This window comes from Microcaecilia unicolor, chromosome 2 (assembly GCF_901765095.1).
Source record: "Microcaecilia unicolor chromosome 2, aMicUni1.1, whole genome shotgun sequence".
Classification (NCBI taxonomy): domain Eukaryota; kingdom Metazoa; phylum Chordata; class Amphibia; order Gymnophiona; family Siphonopidae; genus Microcaecilia; species Microcaecilia unicolor.
Window position 1 is genome coordinate 70297933 of NC_044032.1, and position 23214 is coordinate 70321146.

A 23214-nucleotide genomic window follows, 5' to 3' on the forward strand; every position below is an offset into this window, starting at 1 on the left:
AATAAAAAATATTTCCAGTTATGCAGGAAATGGCATGTGTTGGGGGTGGCACTGTGGTGCCGGAGTGGCATGTGCCAATGCCACGGCAGCTCTACCGTGGCGTTGTAAAAGGGCTGCTTAGGTTATTATAATTCTATTTATTTACGCTTGCCCAAAGTAAACCCATAAAACTATCATATGCAACATTGCTTCTACAGCCTTAGCCTATATGCAAATGGTGCATCACTGGTAATCACAATTTCATAATAACCATCCAAAGTAACCCCGCAAAGCAACCGCCGGCCACCAGGTGCCGCTCCCACACTTATCTGTGCACCTAATAACAACTCTTTGCGCTCTTGTACGGCTGCGTGTGACATTCTGAGTCGCAGAGGGCGGCGGCCTTAGGAACCGTCGCTTGGCAACACTTCTTTCCTTGGTAACGGGACGCGGCCGGCCGGGAAGAGAGGCCGGGAATCCTGTACTGGTTGGTGGTGGTACCTGTGTGCACCTCCCGATTCCTTTACTGTCGCCGGAGCCATGTCGCAGATAATCTGTCAGTGGCTGAACGAGGAGCTCCGGATCTCAAAGCCTGTGGGTAAGTAAGACGGTAGAGTTCCGGGATGCCTGGACTAATTGGACTGCGAAGTTGAGGGGAACTTTCCACCCGTATAGAGAGGTGAGCTGGACGAGGCTGAACTCTTAGCCGTTTTTTTTTTTAAGTAGACCGCTGTTAATTACCCCTATAGTGCGGCTTCCTGATGCGGGGCGGGCGCGGTCACTGGTTTCGCCTTAGGGCGGCTTTCGAGCGCCCTCCCCTGGCTATATGCTGTGTGCCGTGCCGTGAGAGGCGATGGCCTGGCAGCAAACACTCTCCAGCTCCTGTTCAGCTGGAAGCACGTAGTTGGTGCAAGGGTAGTGAGAGCCTTAAGCAAACCTGCAGTCTTAACACCTGCCCCGCCCCCCCTCCAGGGGCTACCTACCTAGTTATGCAGCCCTGGAAGCAGGGGTAGTAGGAAGGTAACTTGTAATTTCAATAACACCAGAGCTTCCAAGTTGCCCATTCCAGGAGGGAGACTTTTTGGCCAGTCCTGGTTTTAAACTTGTATCCCCAAACAGTGTAGTATTTGTAGTCCATGATTCTACCCATTGAGATCAGTGCTGCAGGACCCATAATGCACCAGGATGAGATTGCCAGAAGTCTAGGACTGGTCAAAAAGTCTCCATGCTGGAATGGGTAACTTGGAAGCTCTGTAACACACTGCATTGAGGTGTGAGTTGAAAACTAGGATTGGCCAAAATGTTTCCCCCTGGAACCAGATAACTTGGAAGCTCTGTATATCTGAGTTTTTTTTTTATATACTACTTTTCAGTCTTCCAAAGGACTAGCCATCAGTGCAAAAATAGTTAATCATGTTCAAAGACAAACATGAACTTTCATTTGCACTACCTGAGGAATTTTTTCACCCCTCCCCCCCAACATATTAAGTTGATAGGTGCTTTGTACATAAGTATTTGTGTAAGATGATTTAAGATGATGTACATAAGTATTTGTGTAAGGGTGTTTATGTTTATGAAAACTTGATATACCGCTCTGCCAAGGCAGAGTAAAACGGTTTACGTAAAACTATAACATATATAAAGTTAGAAAAGAGAAAAAGAACAAAGTAATAATAGAAAAGCCATTCATACTTAACAGGTAAGGTCAGAGAGATGTTAAGAACCCCCCCCCCCCCCCCCCCCCCCAAAAAAAAAAAAAATCCCATGCTGGTGTGTCCGTAACCCCACGTCCTCAAATTTCTGTTTAAAGAGAGAAGTTTTTAAATTAGCCTTAAAAGAGTTCAGTGAGAATTCGCTGCGCAGATGAATAGGAAGAGAGTTCCAGATGAAAGGGGAAAGGAAAAAGAATGCAGTGTTTCTTGTGGATTTGTAGTGTGCGTTTTTTGGGCTGGGAAGAACAAGTTGATGGTCCTTGATGGAGTGGAGAAGCCTGGGGGGCATAGTGGATGGTCAGGCATGAAAGATAATCTGGGAGGCCTTGTCTTAGGGTTTTGAAAGCAAGGAGAGCTATCTTGTATGTTATATGTTTATCAACTGGTAACCAGTGATAACGTTTGAGTAGTGGAGTTACATGATCAGAGTGTCTTGGCGTGCAAAGTAATTTGATCGCAACGTTCTGGAGGGATTGTAGTCTCTTCATGACAAATTGAGGTAGGTCTGTGTATATGATATTAAAATAATTGAGTCAACTGGTGAACAACGACACAATAAGGGCAAGAGTCAAAAAGAGGACGAATGGTGCATAATTGACGAAATAGAAAAAATGAATTTTTAGACAACTGTGAGATCTGTGGAATAAATGAACATGCTAAATCCCAGATAACTCCTAAATAGCAAAGTTTGAGTACTGGGGTAACTGCTGAACCAAAAAGTGAAATAGGAGTTACAGGAGGGGAACAAGAACCAATAAGCCAGCAAGCAACCGTTTTTAATTTATTAATACAAGTTAGTGTTTTAGTAACCAGTTTGCCACTTTGTCAAGACATGCTTGCAATAGAGCAATAGATGGCCAAGGTGAAGGTGAAACAGGGAAGACCAAAAGAATGTCGTCAGCATAGTAGTATGCCAAGATGCCAAGAGATTGAATGAGGTAGCCAAGGGGCTAAGGAATAAGTTAAGTAAAAGAGGAGAGAGAATGGATCCCTGGGGAACCCCGCAGTGAATGGGTTGCACACTAGAGGTGGAGGATCTAGTGGACTCTTTAAGGAACGGTTTTGACAGAAACAAAGAAAACCAGGATAGAACTAAACCAGATATACCCAGATTGTAAGATGGGAAAGAAGTAGAGTGTGGTCAACTTAATCGAACGCTGCAGAAAGATCAAGAGAAATAATAAGTACTATCTTATGTAGGTGAAGATAGGAGTGAACATCGCTAAGAAATGCTGTTACGACTGGGTGCTGGTTAGTCAGCTCAGAAATATGAAGCTATCAGGGCTCTTGAGATCACCACAGCAGAGAATTTTGGAGTATGTTTTCTTTCTTTATCAGAAATGTTTGTGACATTTACTAGGAAGAGATTTTACAATATAAAATGGTTTACAATCTGAGGGTTCCTTTTACAAAGCAGCATTACCGATTGCGCTGAATGCGAAGAAGCACATGGGAATTGAATGGGCCTCTTTGCATTCAGGGCGCCACTAATCAGTAGCACCGCTTTGTAAAAGGAGACCTGAGTTTGTACCTGAAGAAATAGAATATGATCCTTGTGTAAATCCCAATTAAGTTCAATTAACTCCAATAATTGGCTGTTAGCAGCCAATTATTGGCACTGATTGGCTCATTAATCAATTAAGTTGCACTCGCAACATCAGTAATGCGTACAACTTTAGTCACTATATATAGAATCCGGGGGTATGAGGGTCATTTTCAATAAAATGTGCGAGTCCAATTTTGGACATTTTGCTAAAAACATCCAAAATTGATGTGACAGACATAGCCGTTTTCAAGCCTGAAAAACATCTTTCTTTTTGGTTCAAAAGTCACCTTTTTCTAAATGTTTGTGCTCAGTGTATTTTCTTTTGGGACCATTTTGGGGGAAAAGAAATCCAAAAGAAAAACAACCCAAATACCAGCCATTGGCATGTCTGGGCCATCATTCTTTATTGACTGGCCACACAGACATCCCAGCAGAGCAGTGGGGCAGTCTAGGGGGCACTGCAGTGAACTTCACATAAAAGGTTCCAGATTAGAGAGCTGCACGGCTTCCGTCCCCGCGGGAATCCCGCGGAACCCGCGGGATTCCCGCGGGGAAGGAGGCAGTTCCTGCGGGGGTTCCCGCGGGGATGGAAGCAGTTCTGCGGGGTTCCCGCGGGGACGGAGGCAGTTCCTGCGGGGTTCTCGCGGGGATGGAACCAGTTCTGTGGGCTTCCGTGGAAGTGTAAGCTGCACCTGCACCAGCCTCTCATCTACCGAATACCAATTTATTGAGTGCTGTCTCCTCCTCCTCTTCTTCCATGCTTTAACAGCATAATGTGGAAAGTCTTCCATTAAGGAGGTGGTAGAGTCACAAATGATGACGGAATTCAAAAAGGCGTGGGATGAACACAGAGGATCTCTAATTAGAAAATGGAAGTTATATAAAAGCTAACTTTAAATGGCTGCATGTGTGTGGATATGTCAAGTGACACTTAGATGGCGACTCTGGCTGTGATGAACTAGAGCTGATACCTGACAGACTTGTATGTTCTGTGTCTCATACATGGCAATCTGGTGTAGGATGGGCTGGAAAGGGCTTAGCAACTTCAGTGGCTGGAACATGAGGACAGTGCTGGACAGACTTTTACGGTCTGTGTCCCACAAATGAGAACATGAATAGGCTGGAGTGGGCTTTGATGGCAACTCCAGCAGTTGGAACATAAGGATGGGGCCAGATAGACTCCTGTGGTCTTTGTTCCAGAAACACGAAAGAAAGACCATAATCAAGTATATAATATCACACTCGTTGATTTAATGATGAATTGATCATGAGTGTGACTATTGGGCAGAGTGGATGGACCGTTCAGGTCTATTTGCTGTCACTTACTATGTTACTATTAATCTCTTTGCTCCCAGGCTGGTGCACAGACCTCAGCTCTGACACAGGCACGAGAATCAGATGTCACCTTGACCCTACTGGCGCGTGCATGTGGCGGCCTCTCAGCACACACTGCCAGTGAATCAGAGACAATCTTACATGTGCGCACCAGAGTGTTCCAAGTTCCAACTTCCCATTCCTTCCTTGCCTACAGTGCTGTGGCTCAAATCCAGAAAGGGAGCTGACTGGAACTTTCTTTTATGTACTATTAAATTCTTACGGGGATGGGTTAAATTCTTACGGGGATGGGTGAGGATGGGTTAAATTCTTGCGGGGACGGGTTGGGATGGTTTAAATTTTTGCGGGGATGGGTGGGGACGGGTAAGATTCCAGCAGGGAGGGCGGGGATGGGTAGGATTTCTGTCCCCGTGCAACTCTCTATTCCAGATGCACATCTCACCATAAATCCCTTATACTGTATGGTGAGCCCTCCAGGAACTGAGAAAAACCTACTGTACCTCAATGTGGCAGTGAAGCCATGTAGGGTCGTAATCGCCCCGCCTCGAGGGAACTCTTTATAGTTGCCAGCCCCCGCGCCTCCCTCCCCTCCCTCTCTCTGCCCTCCAAGCACGACCTGTCCTCTGGCAGCCCCTCACCTTCCTAAGTGCTGGCTGTATTTTAAAAATTCTTAGCATGGGATGCGGCATCCACAGTGAAGGCGAGCAGTGCTTCACACTGCCTTCACATGTGTCTCAGCTCTGCCTCTGGTCCCCCGCCTTCCTGAATCAGGAAATGAGGGCGGGACCAGAGGCAGAGCTGAGACACATGCGAAGGCACTGTCAAGCGCTGTTCGCCTTCACTGTGGACACAGCACTTAGGAAGGCGAGAGGCTGCCGGAGGGACAGGTCGTGCTTAGAGGGCAGAGAGAGAGAGGGAGGCGCGGGGGCTGGCAACTATAAAGAGTTCCCTCGAGGGCGGGGCGAGGGGGGCGTGGACCTCGGAGGGAGGGGGCGTCCTCCAAGTCGAAGGGGGAGGGGAGGTCCTGCGGAGGGGAGGGGAGGGGGTGGACCTGGGAACTCAAAGGGGAGGGGGTCCTGGAACTCGAAGGGGAGGGAGGTGCAGGGGTGTGGAACTCGAACGAGAATGGGGGGCATGGAATTTGGAGGGGAGAGAGGGGGTCCTGGAACTTGAAGGGGAGGGAGGGGATCCTGAACTCGAAGAGGAGGGGAGGGAGGGGTCCTGGAACTCAAAGGGGGGGGGGGGGGGAGAGGGAGGGGATCCTGGAACTCGAAGGGAAGGGGAGGGGAGGGAGGGGATCCTGGAACTCAAAGGGGGGAGGGGGGTCCTGGACCTCAGGGGGGAGGGGGGCCTGGAACTCGGAGGGCACACAGAGATGAGAACTCAGAGGGGAGAGAAATGGAGGGAGGGGGGCCCTGGATATGGGTGGATGGAGGAAGAGGCCAGGGAAAGAATGCAGAGTTGATGCACATGTAGGGGGGAGGGCAAGGGACAGAGGAGAATTGCTGCACCGCGATGGATGGAGGGAGCAGGGAGAGATGCTGCACATGGATGGATGAAGGGGGCAGGGCATAGAGGCTGTTTGCTGCATATGGATGAATGCAGGGGAGAGAGCATAATTGGTGCACATGGGACACACACTACACTCTCACTCACACAGATAGACACACACATTCTGTCTCTCAATCACACTCTCGCTCTCTGACACACACTCTTTCTCTCACACACACACTTTCTCTCACACATACTCACTCTCTGACACATACTCATTCACTCTCTCACACATACTCTCTCTTACACATACTTTCTCCTAACAGTTCCCTTAAAAACATAATTGTCATTAGAAGACAACCTTGCTAGCGCCCGTTTCATTTCTTTCAGAAACGGGCCTTTTTTTACTAGTGTAATAATAATGGGTGCTTTCAATTATCCGGATATAGACTGGGTTAATGTAACATCGGTACGCGCCAGGGAGATAAAATTTCTTGATGAAATCAAGGACAGCTTCATGGAACAGCTGGTTCAGGAGCCCGACAAGAGAAGGAAAAATATTAGAGTCCTTAGTGGAGCTCATGATCTAGTTCGGGGGGTAACAGTGCGAGGCCACTTGTTAACAGTGATCATAATATGATCAGTTTTTGATATTGGCATTGAAGTAAGTGAACTTAGGAAATCAAATACACTAGCGTTTAACTTTAGAAAAGGTGATTACGATAGAATGAGAAAAACTGTGAAAAAAAGACTGAAAGGAGCAGCCCACAGGGTAAAAAACTTGCATCAGGCGTGGATTCTGTTCAAAAACACCATCCTAGAGGTACAGGAGAAATATATTCCGCGTATTAGAAAGAGGAAAAAAGAGCAAACGTCAGCTGGCGTGGCTAAACAGTAAGGTGTGGAAGCCATTAGAGCCAAAAAACAATCCTTCAGAAAGTGGAGAAGGAGAACCAACTGAAAAATAACAAGATAAAACATAAGGAATGCCAAGCCAAATGTAAAGCGGAGATAAGGAGGGCAAAAAAGGACTTTGAAAAAAAGTTAGCGTTAGAAGCGAAAATACATAGTAAAATTCTTTTTAGATACATTAAAAGCAGGAAGCCGGCCTAAAGAATCGGTTGGGCTGTTGGAACGAAAATGGTGTTAAAGGGGCGATCAGGGAAGACAAAGCCATAGCGGAGAATTAAATGAATTCTTTGCGTCGGTCTTCACCGAGGAGGATTTGGGTGGGACACCGGTGCCGGAAAGGGTATTTGAAGCAAGCGAGTCAGAGAAACTAAACAAATTCTCTGTAAACTTGGAGGATGTAATGGGTCAGTTCTACAAACTGAAGAGTAGTAAATCACCAGGACCAGATGGTATTCATCCCAGAGTATTAATAGAACTGAAAAATTAACTTGTAGAGCTACTGTTAGTAATATGCAATCTATCCCTAAAGTCAGGTGTGGTACCGGAAGACTGGAGGGTAGCCAATGTTACGCCGATTTTTAAAAAAGGTTCCAGAGGAGATCCAGGAAATTATAGACCGGTGAGTCTGACGTTGGTACCGGGCAAAATGGTAGAGGCTATTATTAAGAATAAAATTACAGAGCACATACAAAAACATGGGCTGATGAGACCTAGTCAATACGGATTTAGTGAAGGGAAGTCTTGCCTCACCAATCTACTGCATTTTTTTGAGGGGGTGAACAAACATGTGGACAATGGGGAGCCAGTGGATATTGTGTATCTGGATTTTCAAAAGGCGTTTGGCAAAGTGCCTCATGAAAGACTCCAGAGGAAACTGGAGAGTCATGGGATCGGAGGTAGGGTATTACTATGGATTAGGAACTGGTTGAAAGATAGGAAGCGGAGAGTAGGATTGAATGGTCAGTATTCTCAATGGAGAAGGGTAGTTAGTGGGGTCCCGTAGGGGTTTGTACTGGGACCACTGCTTTTTAACATATTTATAAATGACCTAGAAATGGGAGTAACTAGTGAGGTAATTAAATTCGCAGATGACACTAAATTATTCAGGGTCGTCAAGTCGCAGGAGGAGTGTGAAAGATTACAGGAGGACCTCGCGAGACTGGGGGATTGGGCGTCCAAGTGGCAGATGAAGTTCAATGTTGACAAGTGCAAAGTGATGCATGTGGGTAAGAGGAACCCGAATTACAGATATGTCATGCAAGGTTCCGCGTTAGGAGTCACAGACCTAGAAAGGGATCTAGGAGTCATCGTTGGTAAGACGTTAAAAACTTCTGCTCAGTGTGCTGCTGCGGCTAAGAAAGCGCACAGAATGTTGGGTATTATTAGGAAAGGGATATAAAACAAACACAATGATGTTATAATGCCGTTGTATCGCTCCATGGTGCGACCGCACCTCGAATATTGTGTCCAATTCTGGTCGCTGCATCTCAAAAAAGATATAAAGGATTGGAGAAGGTGCAGAGAAGGGCGACGAAAATGATAAAAGGGATGGAACGACTTCCTTATGAGGAAAGACTGAGAAGGTTAGGGCTCTTCAGCTTGGAGAAAAGGAGGCCTGAGGGGTGATATGATAGAAGTCTACAAGATAATGAGCGGAGTAGAACGGACAGATGTGAAGCGTTTGTTTACACTTTCAACAACCAGGGGACACAAGATGAAGCTAGAATATGGCAGATTTAAAACAAAACAGGAGAAAGTTTTTCTTTTCTCAGCGTGTAGTTGGACTCTGGACTCGTTGCTGGAAAATGGTAGTGACAGCAGCTAGCCTTACAGAGTTTAAAGGGGGTTTGGACAGATTCCTGAGGGAAAAGTCCATTGAACATTATTAAAAATTAATTTTTTTAATGGTTTTTGCCGGGTTCTTGAAGCCTGGATTGGCCACTGTCGGAGACAGGATGCTGGGCTTGATGGACCCTTGGTCTTTTCCCAGTATGGCGGTGCTTATGTTCTTATGTACATAGGAGCCCTGCTAGATAGAGAGCAGGTTCATGCCTTACTTCCTCTAGCGAGAGCGGATACCTTGGTAGCACTTGCCTCGCAGTCCGTGGCAAGCCAGCAGGTTTCAGCTTTGCAGATGTTGAGACTGATGGGCCACATGGCCTCCACAGTGCACGTCACTCCCATGGCATAACTCCATTTTGAGAGCAGCCCAGTGGACAACTTAGCCTCTCAGTGGTCTCAAGCCACGGGGAACTTAACAGATGTAATTTGCTACCTACCGGAGTTGGCTCACACCCTTCTCTGGTGGACGATCTGGTCCAATTTGACTCGGGGACTTCCATTCCAAATTCCACTGCATCAAAAGATGTTGACAGTGGATGCATCCAACCTAGGTTGGGGAGGTGATGTGAATGGGCTTCATACTCAAGGTTAGTGGTCCACTCTGGAGGCTTGTCTTCAAATCAGTCTCCTCGAGCTATGGGCCATTTGGAAAGCTCTAAAAGCTTTTAGAGATCGACTCCAAAACCGCATTATCCAAATTCAGACAGGTTGTGATGTTTTATGTCAACAAGCAGGGGGGTACAGGGTCGTACCCTTTGTGTCAGGAAGCGGTAGTTATGTGGCAGTGGGCTCTGCGCCGTATACCTTGCTGGCAAGAACAACTGCCTGGCGGACAGACTCTGCAGGATATTGCAACTGCATTAGTGGTCTGTTGACATGGGCATAGCCCGAAAGAACTTCCAAGAGTGGAGCACCCTCTTGGTGGATCTTTTCGTCAGTCATCTCATCAGCAAGATCCCTCAGTTCTGCTCCAGGCTCAGCTTGCATGGCAGACAAGCATCAGATACCTTTCTCCTACGTTGGGGAAGAGGGCTTCTGTATGCGTGTCCTCCTGTACCTCTGATAGCGAAAACCTTGCTGAAACTCAGTCAAGACTGAGGGCACCCATGATACTGATCGCTCCTCATTGGCCATTCTTCTTCTGGAGTTGTCTTCAGACGGATCCGTGGAGATTGGACTGTTGTCCGACCCTCTTCACGCAGAATGAGGGGTCCCTTCTGCATCCCAACCTCCAATCTCTGACCCTCATGGCTCTGGATGTTGAGAGAGTAGAACTCGAACCCTTCGGATTGCCTGAGGGTGTCTCCCATATCTTGTAGGCTTCCAGGAAAGACCCTACTAAGAGGTGTTACTCTTTTAAATGGAGAAGGATTGCTGTCTGGTGTGGGGGCAAGGCCTTAGATCCCTTCTCTTGCCCTACACAAAAAACTGCTTGAGAACCTCCTGCACCTCTCTGGTTTGAAAATCAACTTTGTAAGGGTCATCTTAAGGCTACTGGTGCTTATCATCAGCGTGTAGGAGGCGAGTCCATCTCTGTACAACATTTAGTTGTTCACTTCATGAGAGGTTTACTGTTGACAAAGTCCCCTACCAAAACTCCAGTTTTGTCATGGGATCTTAACATAGTCCTCAGCTAGCTGATGAAAGCTCCTTTTGAGCCTCTGGATACCTGCTATCTGAAGTTTTTGACCTGGAAAGTTGTATTTCTGGTGGCGGTTACTTCAGCTCGCAGAGTTAGCGAGCTCCAAGCCCTAGTAGCTCACCCACCATAAATTAAATTTTACCACTTCAGAGTAGTCCTCCACATGTACCCCAGGTTCCTTCCTAAGGTTGTGTCGACATTCCATCTTAACCAGTCAATTGTTCTTCTGACATTTTTCCCCAGACCTCATGCCCATCCTGGCGAAAGTGTGCTACATACTTTAGACTGCATGCGAGCCTTAGCCTTCTATCAGGAATGGAATCAAGTACATAGACAGTCCACTCAGCTTTTCATTTCTTTTGACCCCAACAGGTTGAAGGTGGCCATCGGCAAACGTACACTTTCAAATTGGATAGCAGATGCATCTTCTTTGCTTATGCCCAGGCTGGGCTGACTCTTGAGGGACATATCACGGCTCACAATGTCAGAGCCATTGCTGCGTTGGTAGCCTTCTTGAGATCAGCCTCCATAGAGGAGATTTGCAAGGCTGCAACGTCATCTTCAGTCCACACATTCACATCCCAGTACTGTTTGAATCAGGACACCTGATGCGACAGTCAGTTTGGACAGGCAGTTCTACAGAATTTGTTCGGTGTCCAGAACCTAACTCCGCCCTCCTAGGTCCTGTTTTATTCTGTTCCAGGCTGCACCTGCACAGCTAGTATGTATATTGTTTCAGGTTGATTGAAGTTTTAGTCTCAACATTTCAAGACTCCATTATTCTAGCTTTCTTGTTTTTGGTGAGCCTGTTAGCTAGGGAATAACATGGCCTGCTTGTCCTCGGAGAAATCAAAGATACTTACCTGTAGCTGGTGTTCTCTGAGGACACCAGGCCGCTTATTCTCACATGCCCTCCCATCTCCCATACGAGTTGTTTGGTTGTTCTCTTTATGCTTTTCATCTGACTGAGGAACCTGCACTCGAGCATCGGGTGGGAAGGCACCAGCACATATGCGGTGGGAGGATTCAGCGTCCGCACCGGGGCTCCGTCGGATGATGTCACCCATATGTGAGATTAAGTGGCCTTCTGTCCTTAGAGAACACCAGCTACAGGTAAGTATCTTTGCTTTTCAGGAGGGAGTGCGGGAGGGAAGGAAGGAAGGAGGATGGGAGTCAGTAGGGGCTCATGTTGTTCCAGAGGAGATTGGAGTTGGGGGAGAGCCCATTGCTCTTCCGAGGGAAAACGAGGGAGGGAGTGGGCATTGGAATCGAGGGGGACCTAGCCAGATACCCTTATGTGGGTGCCAACCGATATACATAAGTGTCTTCTATCCGTTCAGGCCTGTCTCCAGTCAGACTGTCTCCTATCCATTCAGGCCGGTGGCTGTCTCCTATCCACTGAGGCTTGGATATTGAATGCTGGTGCCTGCTTGTGGCATGACATGGAATATTGAGGTCTAACTTAACTGGCAATGGTAAGTGTGTAAAAAAAAAAAAAAAGAAATAAACACAACCACTGGCTGAATATTGACTGGAACAAAATTTCTGCTGTTTGTAGCATTCGCTTATGAAACAATATAAAGCCCCTACTGCAATTTCTTTGTGTTTGCCATTTTGAGACTGGTTAGCAGAAAGGATTTCTTTTTTCCTGCAATTCAGAAGAGCCCTGTATGGAACATCCTCACTTCCTCATTCTCACCCTTCAACAACAAGAACGCCTCTAGAGCATTTGTTCCTCCCTATCCCTGAGTAAGCTCAAGGCACCTACAGGTAATCTAATTCCTTCTTATCCTCCCTTATTCACATCTGACAAAGAGCCCTGACTGTGGGCATCCCATTCTCTTACTCCCCATACCCCCTCCACAAGTAGAGTTAAGCCTGCCTACTCTGTGGCATGACCGCTCCCTTCCACTACTCCACCCAAAAAAGAAGAGTCAAGCTATGCCAGTGATTCCCAAACTTGGTTCTGGAGGCACCCCAGCCAGTCAGGTTTTCAGGATATCCACAATGAATATTCATGAAGAGATTTGCATGCAGTGCCTCCACCTCTTACAAATCTATCTCTTGAATATTCATTGTGGATATCCTGAAAACCTGACTGGATGCCTCCAGGATCAGGTTTGGGAACCAGTGAGCTATGCCTTCTAGAATATCAACACTACGTCCTTTGACTTCCTCCTCTATTCTTCCAGAATGGATGCTTATTATTCTTGTGGTTCCTTTCTTTGCCAGTAGGAAGCATTATGGAGCCCTCGTGCTAGCAGGTTTCTGTCCTGACTGTGAATGCCATTGCTTTGTTAGGTGGTATCATTTGCAGTCAGGTTGCCATGTCATAGCTGGATGTAGAGTGCAAGGATGCCCTGGACAGCTTGGGGTTGACTTTTCTTAGGGAAGGGGGAGGCAGAAGTAAGAGGAACAGGGATGCTTCTAATGGGACTTTGTGTCAGAAGGGACAATGAGAAAGTAGAAAAGAAAAATACCTCAAAAGGGATCTTGTATTTACTTAGGGAGGAAGGAAGGATAACCTAGGGAGGGCTTTATTTCACAGAGGGGTGTAAATGACCTGTGTGGGGATCATCTAGACTGCAAAAGCAGGGAGGAATTTCTCCCTATTAAATAGTCCTGTAAAACATGCATGCTAAAAATGCTCTTTGCTTTTTCCTTTGGGATTAATGGAAACAAATCAGATAATACATGAAGGGTAATTTTATAACAGGTCACCTAGGTATGGAGGTCAAGTAGGTGCCTGTTATAAGCCCATTCTAAAAATGTGTATAGGCACATGTGTCTTAATAAAATACTATCACAAAAACATCCTAAATCACAGCTAAAACACAACCATGTACATTTATACCAGCTCAGGAGCTGCTATAAATGTATGTGGCTGAAGTATATGCGTAGGTGCACTCCACCTACATTCCTCACATGAACATGCCTACATCTGGGTCATATATAGGTATGTGAGTACTCATAATGTGTACTTGTACGTATGAGATAGAGTTATAAGAGGCATATAGTTTTACTAGTAAAAAAGCCCCGTTCCTCAGCAACCCTCCAGACCGGTCAAGACGCTTGGGTTATGCATGCCTACCAGCAGAGGGAGACTGAGAACACTAACTTCAAACTGAATACATATAACCTGTGCTAGCCCTCTATCTCCAGTATTTTCTCAGTCTCAGGGTAGACATGCAGCCTGTGCAGCTTGTCCGGTCTGGTAGGATTTAGGTTCCTTGTTGTGAGATTAGTTAATCTTCAGTTGGTTTCTGGGGATAAATTGATGAAAGAACAGTGTTAATCCCTGTGCCTGGAATTCTGTGGTGTGCAAGGGCTTGGTAGGTCCGGTGGGGCCTACCATTGTCCCCTCTGGGGTGTCACACCCGGGTGGCCGGGTCCCTCCCCCCGACTGGCTCTCCCGCTTTGGGCAGCGTTGTGTCTCGGCTGCAGTGTTAATCCTGCAGCCTTGAGTGCCATACAGATAATAGCAGCAGGGCTCAAATAAAGTTTAAAAAAAAAAAAAAAGAGCACACCTCGTGTGGAGAGCTGCAGGAGCTGCACTCCGGTGTTTCCGGAGTTGTTCAGCTGGTCTGGGAGAGCTGAGCCAGTAATTAAGCGCCGGTGAGTGTTTTTTCTTTTCTTTGCTGTTCGCCGGTTGTTGTAATCAGCTGTTTCTGAGGCGCGAGTATGTCGGGGAAGTTGCTTCGTTGCCGGCTGTGTGCGCGTCGGGGTGTAGACGCGGCTGGCGGTCCCTGCCGGTTCTGTGGAGAGCCCAAGGCCCTATCCCTCGCGCCACCGGTGTTAGCAGCGGAGGTTCCTTCGGCGGGATCGCAGGAGGTTGCTGCGGCTCAGTTTGGCGCTTCAGCGGCGGTTCCGATTTTGGCGGGAACCGCCGCCATCTTGGATTCGGGTCTTTTGGGCGCTGAGACGGTCGTGGGACCACAGTCTCTCCCGATTTCGAGCCCCGCTGGGGGGGAGGCCTCGGGCAGCATGGGGTTCCCTCCGGAGTTTGTTTGGAGTTTGTTTCAGGCTTGGAAGGCGGGCCCATCGGGTGCAGAGTCCCTTAGTCCCAGGTTGGGGGGGGCTATCGCTAAAAGGCCACGTGTGGAGTGCTCTGAAGATGTAGAGGTTTTTTCTCCTCCGGATTCTGAGGGCGATTTTAGCCCCCTGGAAGAGGAGGAGGGGTCGGTTGCAGGGCAGGATGGAGACCTGCCTTTGCCAGGGGAAGACCCCTCGGTGGTTTGGATTTTTCACAGGGATGAATTATCTGAACTCATTGAGCAGGTGTCTGCCACTTTAAGGTTTGATCCTGCGGCAGCTCCCATTGGGGATGGGAAGCAGGTGGACCCTCTGGTTAAGGGGATCAGGCGGGTCTCTCGCTCTTTCCCTATGAATGCGGACTTGAGAGATATGATCACGCAGGAGTGGCAGTCGCCGGAGGCTCAATGTAAGGTGGCTCGGATTATGACCAAGCTCTATCCTCTTCCTCAGGAGGACAGAGATTCTCTCAGGCCCCCGACGGTGGATGCCGTGGTGACGGCAGTGACTAAGGCTACTGCTATTCCAGTGGATGGGGGGGCCGCGTTGCGGGACCCTCAGGATAGGAAATTGGAGACCTTCCTAAAGCGGAGTTTTGATCTGTCTGCCTTGGCGCTGCAAGCGTCTGTTTGTGGAGGTCTGGTGGCTCGGGCGTGTTTTCGCTGGGCTGAGAGGCTCCTGGATAGCCCGCAGGCTGATAGGGCTTCTCTTGTTCAAGATCTGGCCAAGTTGGAAATGGGGTCGTCGTTCTTGGCGGATGCGCTGTACGATTTGTTGAGGGCGTCTGCTAAGAACATGACCTTTGCGGTGGCGGCTCGGCGGGCCCTGTGGTTGCGGGGCTGGGTGGCCGATGCCGCCTCCAAGGCTAAACTTTGTTCCCTTCCTTTTAGAGGCTCTTTGCTTTTCGGGGAGGAATTGGATAAGTTGGTGAAGGGTCTTGGTGATGCTAAGGCCCCGCGGCTTCCTGAGCTTCGTCCCAAGGTGCCTAAGGGGGCTGCAGGGCGGGGGCGGTTTCAGGAGGCTCGGCGGTATCGGCCCGGTAGGTCTTCTGGGGGGACTAGGGGTCGGTTTTTCCAGAGAACCCAGTCCTTTCGAGGTGGCCGTCGCGGGGGGCGAGGCTCCTCTTCGGGAGCGTCCGGGCCGTCCCGTGTGTCGCAATGATGGTTTGGGGACCCAGCCTCTCGTTCGCGTGGGGGCTCGCTTACGCTTGTTTTACCAGAGGTGGGTCCAGATCACGTCAGACCAGTGGGTACTGCAGATAGTGCGAGACGGGTACGCCCTAGAGTTCGACAGTCCTCTCTCCGATTTCTTTCTCGTGTCTCCCTGTCATTCAAGATGCAAGGCAAGAGCAGTACGGGCCACTCTGTCGCGTCTAATCGGTTTAGGGGCGGTGGTACCTGTTCCCATGTTAGAAAGGGGTACGGGCTGTTACTCCATTTACTTCGTGGTGCCCAAGAAGGAAGAGGGTGCCTTCCGGCCCATTTTAGACCTCAAGAAGGTCAATGCAGCCCTAAAGGTTCCCTCCTTTCGGATGGAGACATTACGCTCAGTTATTGTAGCGGTGCAAGAAGGAGAGTTTCTGACTTCTCTAGACCTGACAGAGGCTTACTTACACATTCCCATTCTAGAGGCGCACCAGCGTTTTCTTCGCTTTGTGGTCTTAGGGAGACATTTTCAGTTTTGTGCGCTTCCCTTCGGCCTGGCGACTGCGCCCCGCACCTTTTCCAAGGTGATGGTGGTGGTGGCGGCGGCGCTGCGCTTGCAGGGCATTTTGGTTCATCCGTATCTGGACGACTGGTTGATTCGGGCCAAATCAAGGTCGGAGAGCGAGGAGGCGACCGGCCGTGTGGTGACCTTCTTGCAGTCGCTGGGTTGGGTGGTCAATCTGGCAAAGTGTCACCTGGTGCCTTCCCAGTCCCTGGAGTATCTGGGAGTTCGCTTCGACACGAAGAAGGGCCGGGTGTTTTTGACAGCTCCTCGCATTTCCAAGCTGCAGGGGCAGATCCGTCAGCTCCGAGCGCAGAGAGCGCCGTCGGCTCGGGCGTATCTTCAGGTGTTGGGTCTGATGGCGGCAACAATAGAGGTGGTGCCTTGGGCCAGGGCCCATATGAGAGAATTACAGAGAGCTTTGTTGTCTCGTTGGTCTCCTCAGTCTCAGGACCTGGAGGAGAGGTTCCCTCTGTCGGGGGTTGCCCTTCGCAGCCTTCGCTGGTGGCTCCACTCTCCGAATCTAGCGAAGGGCGTGCCGCTGGACACTCCCAATTGGACGGTGCTGACCACGGATGCGAGTCTCTCGGGCTGGGGAGCGCATTGCCTGGGTCAGGTAGCCCAAGGACGTTGGACGTTGGAGGAAGCATCTTGGTCCATCAATCGCCTGGAGACTCGAGCAATTCGGTTGGCTCTTCGGTCCTTTCAGAGCCTGCTAGAAGGCAAGGCAGTCAGGGTTCTTTCCGACAATGCCACGGCCGTCGCATATGTAAATCGGCAGGGGGGAACGAAGAGCCAAGCGTTAGCTGTGGAGGCGGCGGAGTTAATGTTGTGGGCAGAGGCTCATCTTCAGGGCCTCTCGGCGGGCCACGTGGCAGGGGTGGACAACGTGAGCGCGGATTTTCTAAGCAGGCACACGTTAGACCCCGGGGAGTGGTCCCTCCATCCCTCAGTGTTCAATCGACTGGTGTTGGAGTGGGGTCGACCGGTGCTGGATCTCATGGCATCGGCCAACAACGCTCAGGTCTCTCGCTTCTTCAGTCGTCGAAGAGATCCTCGGGCCGAGGGCATCGACGCGTTAGTGCTCCCGTGGCCGGCTCAACAGTTGCTCTATGTCTTTCCGCTGTGGCCTCTGGTGGGCCGCGTGGTGCAGCGGATCGAGCGCCATGCAGGTCTCGTGGTTCTGATTGCGCCCAATTGGCCTCGACGTCCGTGGTACGGAGACCTGGTTCGGTTATTAGTGCAGGCTCCGATTCCGTTGGGGCCCGGGGTGAGATTGGTTCAGGGGCCGATCGAGATGGCCGACCCTTCTCCATTCTCGCTTACGGCCTGGCTCTTGAGAGGCTCAGATTAAGGAAGAAAGGTTTTTCAGCCATGGTAATTGATACCATGTTGCGTTCTCGTAAGAGGTCTACTTCTTTGGCTTATGTGCGAGTGTGGCGCATTTTTGAGAACTGGTGTCAAGAGCGGGATTATGTTCCTCTACGTGTTTCGATCGCGGAAGTTTTGGAGTTCCTACAGGACGGTCTTGACAGGGGGCTCTCGCTCTCTTCCCTGAAAGTGCAGGTTTCAGCGTTGTCTTGTTTCCGTGGAAAGATTCAGGGGATTTCCTTGGCGGCTTCGCCGGACGTGGGGCGGTTCTTGAAAGCTGTCAAGTTGCTTCGTCCGCCTCGTCGGCCGACGGTTCCGCCTTGGGATTTGAATTTGGTCTTGGAGGCTCTGGTAGGCCCTCCGTTTGAACCATTGACTTCCATCTCGTGTAAAGATCTTACTTTAAAGACGGTGTTTCTGGTGGCCATTACTTCGGCGCGTAGAATTTCGGAGCTACAGGCTTTGTCTTGTAGAGAGCCTTTTCTCTCCTTGGCTAAGGAGAAAGTGACGTTGCGGACAGTTCCTTCGTTTGTTCCTAAGGTGGTATCCTCCTTTCATGTAAATCAGGTGATTTCGTTACCAGTGTTGGGGGATAGGTCTGGTGATCGCTCTCAACGTCGTTTGGCTAAGTTGGATGTGCGACGCATTTTGCGGTCGTATTTGAGCAGAACGCAGGACTTCCGAGCGTCGGATCGTTTGTTCATTTTGTTTGGAGGTCCCAGAAAGGGTGAAGCGGCTTCCAAGGCTACTCTGGCTAGATGGTTGAAGGAGACTATTGCCTCGGCGTATTTGTTGAAGCGGCGGCCAGTTCCCTCGGTACTAAAGGCACACTCTACTCGGGGGGTAGCCGCCTCTTGGGCGGAAAGTAGTTTTATTCCTCCGCAGGACATTTGTAAGGCGGCGGCGTGGTCGTCCATTCATTCTTTTGTAAAGCATTATAGAATTGATGTGCAGGCAAAAGAGGATGCTCGGTTTGGAGCGGCTGTGTTGTCTTCTGCTTTTCGTGGGTCCCACCCTTAATGTGTCTACTGCTTTGGTACTTCCCAAGCGTCTTGACCGGTCTGGAGGGTTGCTGAGGAAGGTGAAATTAGGCCTTACCTGCTAATTTTCTTTCCTCTAGACCCTCCAGACCGGTCAAGAGCCCGCCCTGTCACTTAGCAGAAGTATTTTTCAGCCGTGTCGATTATCAGAAATATTTTGAGCCGTGTTCTGCTATGACTGTTCATTTTATATTCAGTATGGTCGGAGAACTTTCTTTGACCCTAATATTCTGCAGAGTGGGACGCCTGGGCGTTACATCTGTTTTAAGCACACTGTTGGTGTTTCACTATTAGTTTTCCAGGTACAGGGGTTCTATTAGTTTCAGAGTTACTGTTCCAGGGATTTGTTTCTCTGCTTTGCTAAGTGTATACTGGAGATAGAGGGCTAGCACAGGTTATATGTATTCAGTTTGAAGTTAGTGTTCTCAGTCTCCCTCTGCTGGTAGGCATGCATAACCCAAGCGTCTTGACCGGTCTGGAGGGTCTAGAGGAAAGAAAATTAGCAGGTAAGGCCTAATTTCACCTTTCTGATGCAAATGAAACGAGGGCTAGCAAGGTTTTCTTCTGTGTGCATGTGGGAGTGTGTGTGTCCCTGCCCTCTGCCCTCTTTCCCTTCCCCTGTGCTGTCTGTCCTCTCTGTCCCCTCCCCCCTCGGAGTCGAGTCCTTCAGTGTTAAGTTTCCTGCTGTGCTGTGTTTGTGTTACAGAGATAGTGAGGGCTTTTGCCCTCTCTCCCCTCCCCCCTCTGAGTCCTTCACTGTTACAGAGAGAGTGATTTGATTTCGTGCTTTGCTGTGTTTTCCTTCACTGTTTGTGTTACAGAGAGAGCGAGGGCGGGGCAGACACTCATGGGGAAACCGGATATCTCTCCTCCTTCACACTTCCGGCTGGAGGCTTCATTTAGAACGTTGGTGGTGCCTTTTATATATAGAGATAAGAGGCATTTTATGTATGTATTCTGGCACACACTCACAAAAAATCCATTATAGAGGTACTATTTTTTTATTTCAATCCCCCTGTAACAGTATAAGTCTAATGACAAAACAACTTGGAGGGGCATAATTGAAGGGCGCCGGCCATCTTTGGGGCCGGCTCAGCAAAGGGGCTTCTTTTAAATCAACTAACTGGCTACTTCTCTGCATGGCTGTTTACCCCATAGCCTTTTCCTTCCAGAAACACTTGTAAACAGATGAAAGTGACTATTTAGCATTTCGTTTGACTTTAATATATTTATTTCTTTAAACTTTTAAAGAAAATGTGGCTCTACTCAGTTCTTCCCTAAAAGTTTATATTTAGAGCTCTACACGGTTCTGCAGACAGACTGTGCTGTTAGTGTGTGGATTTTGTACCTTTAGCAGTGTAATACTTTGCACCTGCATTTGATCAGATTTCAATTGACTCCTGACACAGGCCTTTGGCCGAAACACAGTCCGTGTTGAGCCATTTGCATGTTTCAATAAAGTATCTTCTGCCATCCATCGTCAACTTCACTGTTTTTTTTTTTTGTCTGAGTATCAGTGGCGTTCCTAGGGCGGCTGACACCCGGGGCAGATCGCTGATGTACCCCCCCGGGTGCAGCGACACCTCCCCCCGGCGAAGCGACACCCCCCCCCCCGGGGTGCATCTTTACCTGCTGGGGGGGGGGTGCCGCGCGCCTGTCTGCTTCGCTCGTTTCATGCTCCCTCTGCCCCAGAATAGGAAGTAACCTGTTCCGGGGCAGAGGGAGCACGGAACGAGCGGCGCCGACAGGCGCGTGGCACCCCCCCCCCCAGCGGCGTGCACCCGGGGTGGACTGCCCCCCCCCCCCCCCCCCAGGAACAACACCACTGCTGAGTATTCTCAGTAAAAACATAGACCCTCTCAAGTCCCAAGCATATTGTGAAGTACCCGTAACACAAAGCCTAGAAAAATCACTCAGGAACTATAGAGCTGATCTACTTTACCATAACACCACTAACTTACAGAAGTAGCACAACAAGGACCCTACCTAGGACAATGCAACACAATAAATATTGCAGTCCGATCTAGAACATCAATATGCCTATTGGGAAACTGAACAAACTGAATAATTACAAATGCTTAAATAGAAGCTCCATGCAAACAGACTACCTGGCCTTGGTCACTGAAGAAAAATAGACCCTTGCTAGGTACAGAAAAAGTGAGCACAAAGTTAAAATATGAATACATAGACAAAATTAAATTTTAACTCTAAGAATCCACATTCTTCAAGCAGTGCAACATTAGAACAAGAGAAGTAGAAACAGCATTCTGCAAAATATAAAGAAGGCAGTATGAATTTACTGTAAATTTGACATTTTCCACTCACCGAATTAAGAATAAAGCTAAAATTATTTCTCCCTTTGTTGTCTGGTTGTTTTGTTTTTTTCCAGTTATGTTTGTCCCAGTCTCCAATTTCTGCTTTCCTCTGTCTTTTCTTAACTTTCATTACAACATCTCCAGGCCATCTTCCACTTTTCTCTCCCTTCCTGTCTCTTCCATTGAAGAGATTTGCAAGGCTGCAACGTGGTCATCAGTCCACACATTCACATCTCACTACTGCCTTCAGCAGGATACCCGACGTGACAGTCGGTTTGGGCAGTCAGTGCTGCAGAATCTGTTCGGGGTTTAGAATCCAACTCCACCTCCCTAGACCCATTTTTGTTCTGTTCCAGGCTGCACTCTCAGTTAGTTGTTTATGGTTTCAGGTCAATCTGTGTTATGTCCTCACCATTGCGAGGCCCAATTGACCAATGTTCATTGTTTTGAGTGAGCCTGGTTGCTAGGGATACCCCACATATGAGAACAAGCAGCCTGCTTGTCCTTGGAGAAAGCGAAGATACATACCTGTAGCAGGTATTCTCCGAGGACAGCAGGCTGATGGTTCTCACAAACCCGCCCACCTCCCCTTTGGAGTTGTTATTTGCTTCTTTTTATGCTTTTTGATTTAACTGAGGGAACGTGCTCACGTGGCGGGTGGGAAATCGGTCCGTGCATGTGCAGTGTGCGCTGCATGTGCGCCAGAAGACTCTGGCAAAACTGTTTTTATATTTTGCTTGCAAAATGCCGTCCGATTCCTGGGCCAACGCGGACGTCGACCCACTTGTGAGAACAATCAGCCTGCTGTCCTCGGAGAATACCTGCTACAGGTATGTATCTTCGCATTCTAGTTCCATGAGTCAGGACATCTTAACTGTAATAAAGGTGGCAACTTTCCCACACTTTACTCTTTATCTTTAATATTTTCTTGGACCTGAGTCAGGGTACCTTGGTACTAATAAAGGTAGCAACCTGCTCAGCACTCCGTGCATGTTTATTTCCATGAACACCTTTCTTCCCTCATCATCTTTCCAATTGACTTTCCTCTTTTGCCTCTTTGGTCAAAGAACAAACATAATTAACAGTAACCAAGAACTTTATTTTTATTCAAACATAATTTTTTCCTCAAACTTTTTATTTTTTTTTATTTAAATCATTTATTTATAATTTTTCATTTTACAAGGGTCACTTGCAAACAGTAATACAGAGATGATTGCACATTAATACAATATAAGAAGAAAACAATCCCAACTAGATATATGGATTATATACAATCTTTCTCTTTCTTAGACCACAAAGTGAAGAAAAATAGGGAGAGTGAGATAAGACAAGGAGATCAGTTAAACAGTAAACAGAAAAAAAGAAAACATGGTATTAACCTGATTATCCCCAGATATTACTCATCTAATACATTATTCCACATTGATCATCTGGTTGGCTTCCTCAAGACCAAATGCGGCGTATAGTCAATTCATTTAATTGAGAACATATTGTCCAGGTTTTAGTTAGGAATAATACATCTGATTACATTCTCTCTCTTTTAAAAAACAGAAATTATTTAACGATACATATAGTCAAGTCTCTAATTCAAATCCCACTGATTAAAGCAATCCCAATTTTTACAGGCTTCACTCCTTTCGAAGTAATAATTAAGGAAATATTTCTGAGGAAAACTTTAGGAGTCATACCTGGAACTTTGGGAAAAACAATAATCTCAATATTAATAATCCACAAAAACATCCACCTTATTATTCAAAGTTTCTGGTCCATTATCATTTTCAAGATCATAACAACTTCTTGCTTGTACAGAACTTCATCTGTCATATCAATATTTTCACTCTCAGAGGGTTCAGTCAAATTGTCCATGCAACTCTCCAATAAGATCATTTCTGAAACAGAGTTATTTACTACCGCCATTAGGTCCCGAAGCGCCTTCCAGATGGTATTCAATGTAACTTCCACGGAAGCCAAAAACGCCAAGATGATTTCTCTTGAGGTGTTTAGGAGTGGTTCCGCCGATTCAGGTTCTGCTGTAAACGTCCTCCGTTTCAGCATACGCCTCTAACTCACTCCTCCACTCTTTTGGACATGGTGGTTGAATAATTCGGGAGCGATGGAGTTGTTTTTCCAGGTCCAAGAGTGTCGACGCTCCTTCGCCAGCGCTAATCAAAAGACTCGCCAACCCTTTCATCTGTGGGCAGTTCGATGCGCAGCGGTCCTTCACTTGCTGCTCAGCGGACAAAATGCTGGCCAGCAGTGGCTGACCGCCGGTTGTTCCCTTCCTCTCAGT

At 48.1% G+C, this 23214-nt stretch overlaps 1 protein-coding gene across 1 annotated transcript in view; it reads left to right on the top strand.

The window, feature by feature from the left end:
• Window positions 1–428: 428 nt before the first annotated feature.
• Window positions 429–23214, top strand: part of SPEF2 (sperm flagellar 2) — a gene marked incomplete at its 5' end in the record, with an annotated part of 550273 nt that continues 527487 nt past the window's right edge. The window contains one exon of the mRNA XM_030191922.1: window positions 429–577. Coding sequence (XP_030047782.1) covers window positions 429–577 — 149 coding nt within the window. The remainder of the gene's footprint in view (window positions 578–23214) is intronic.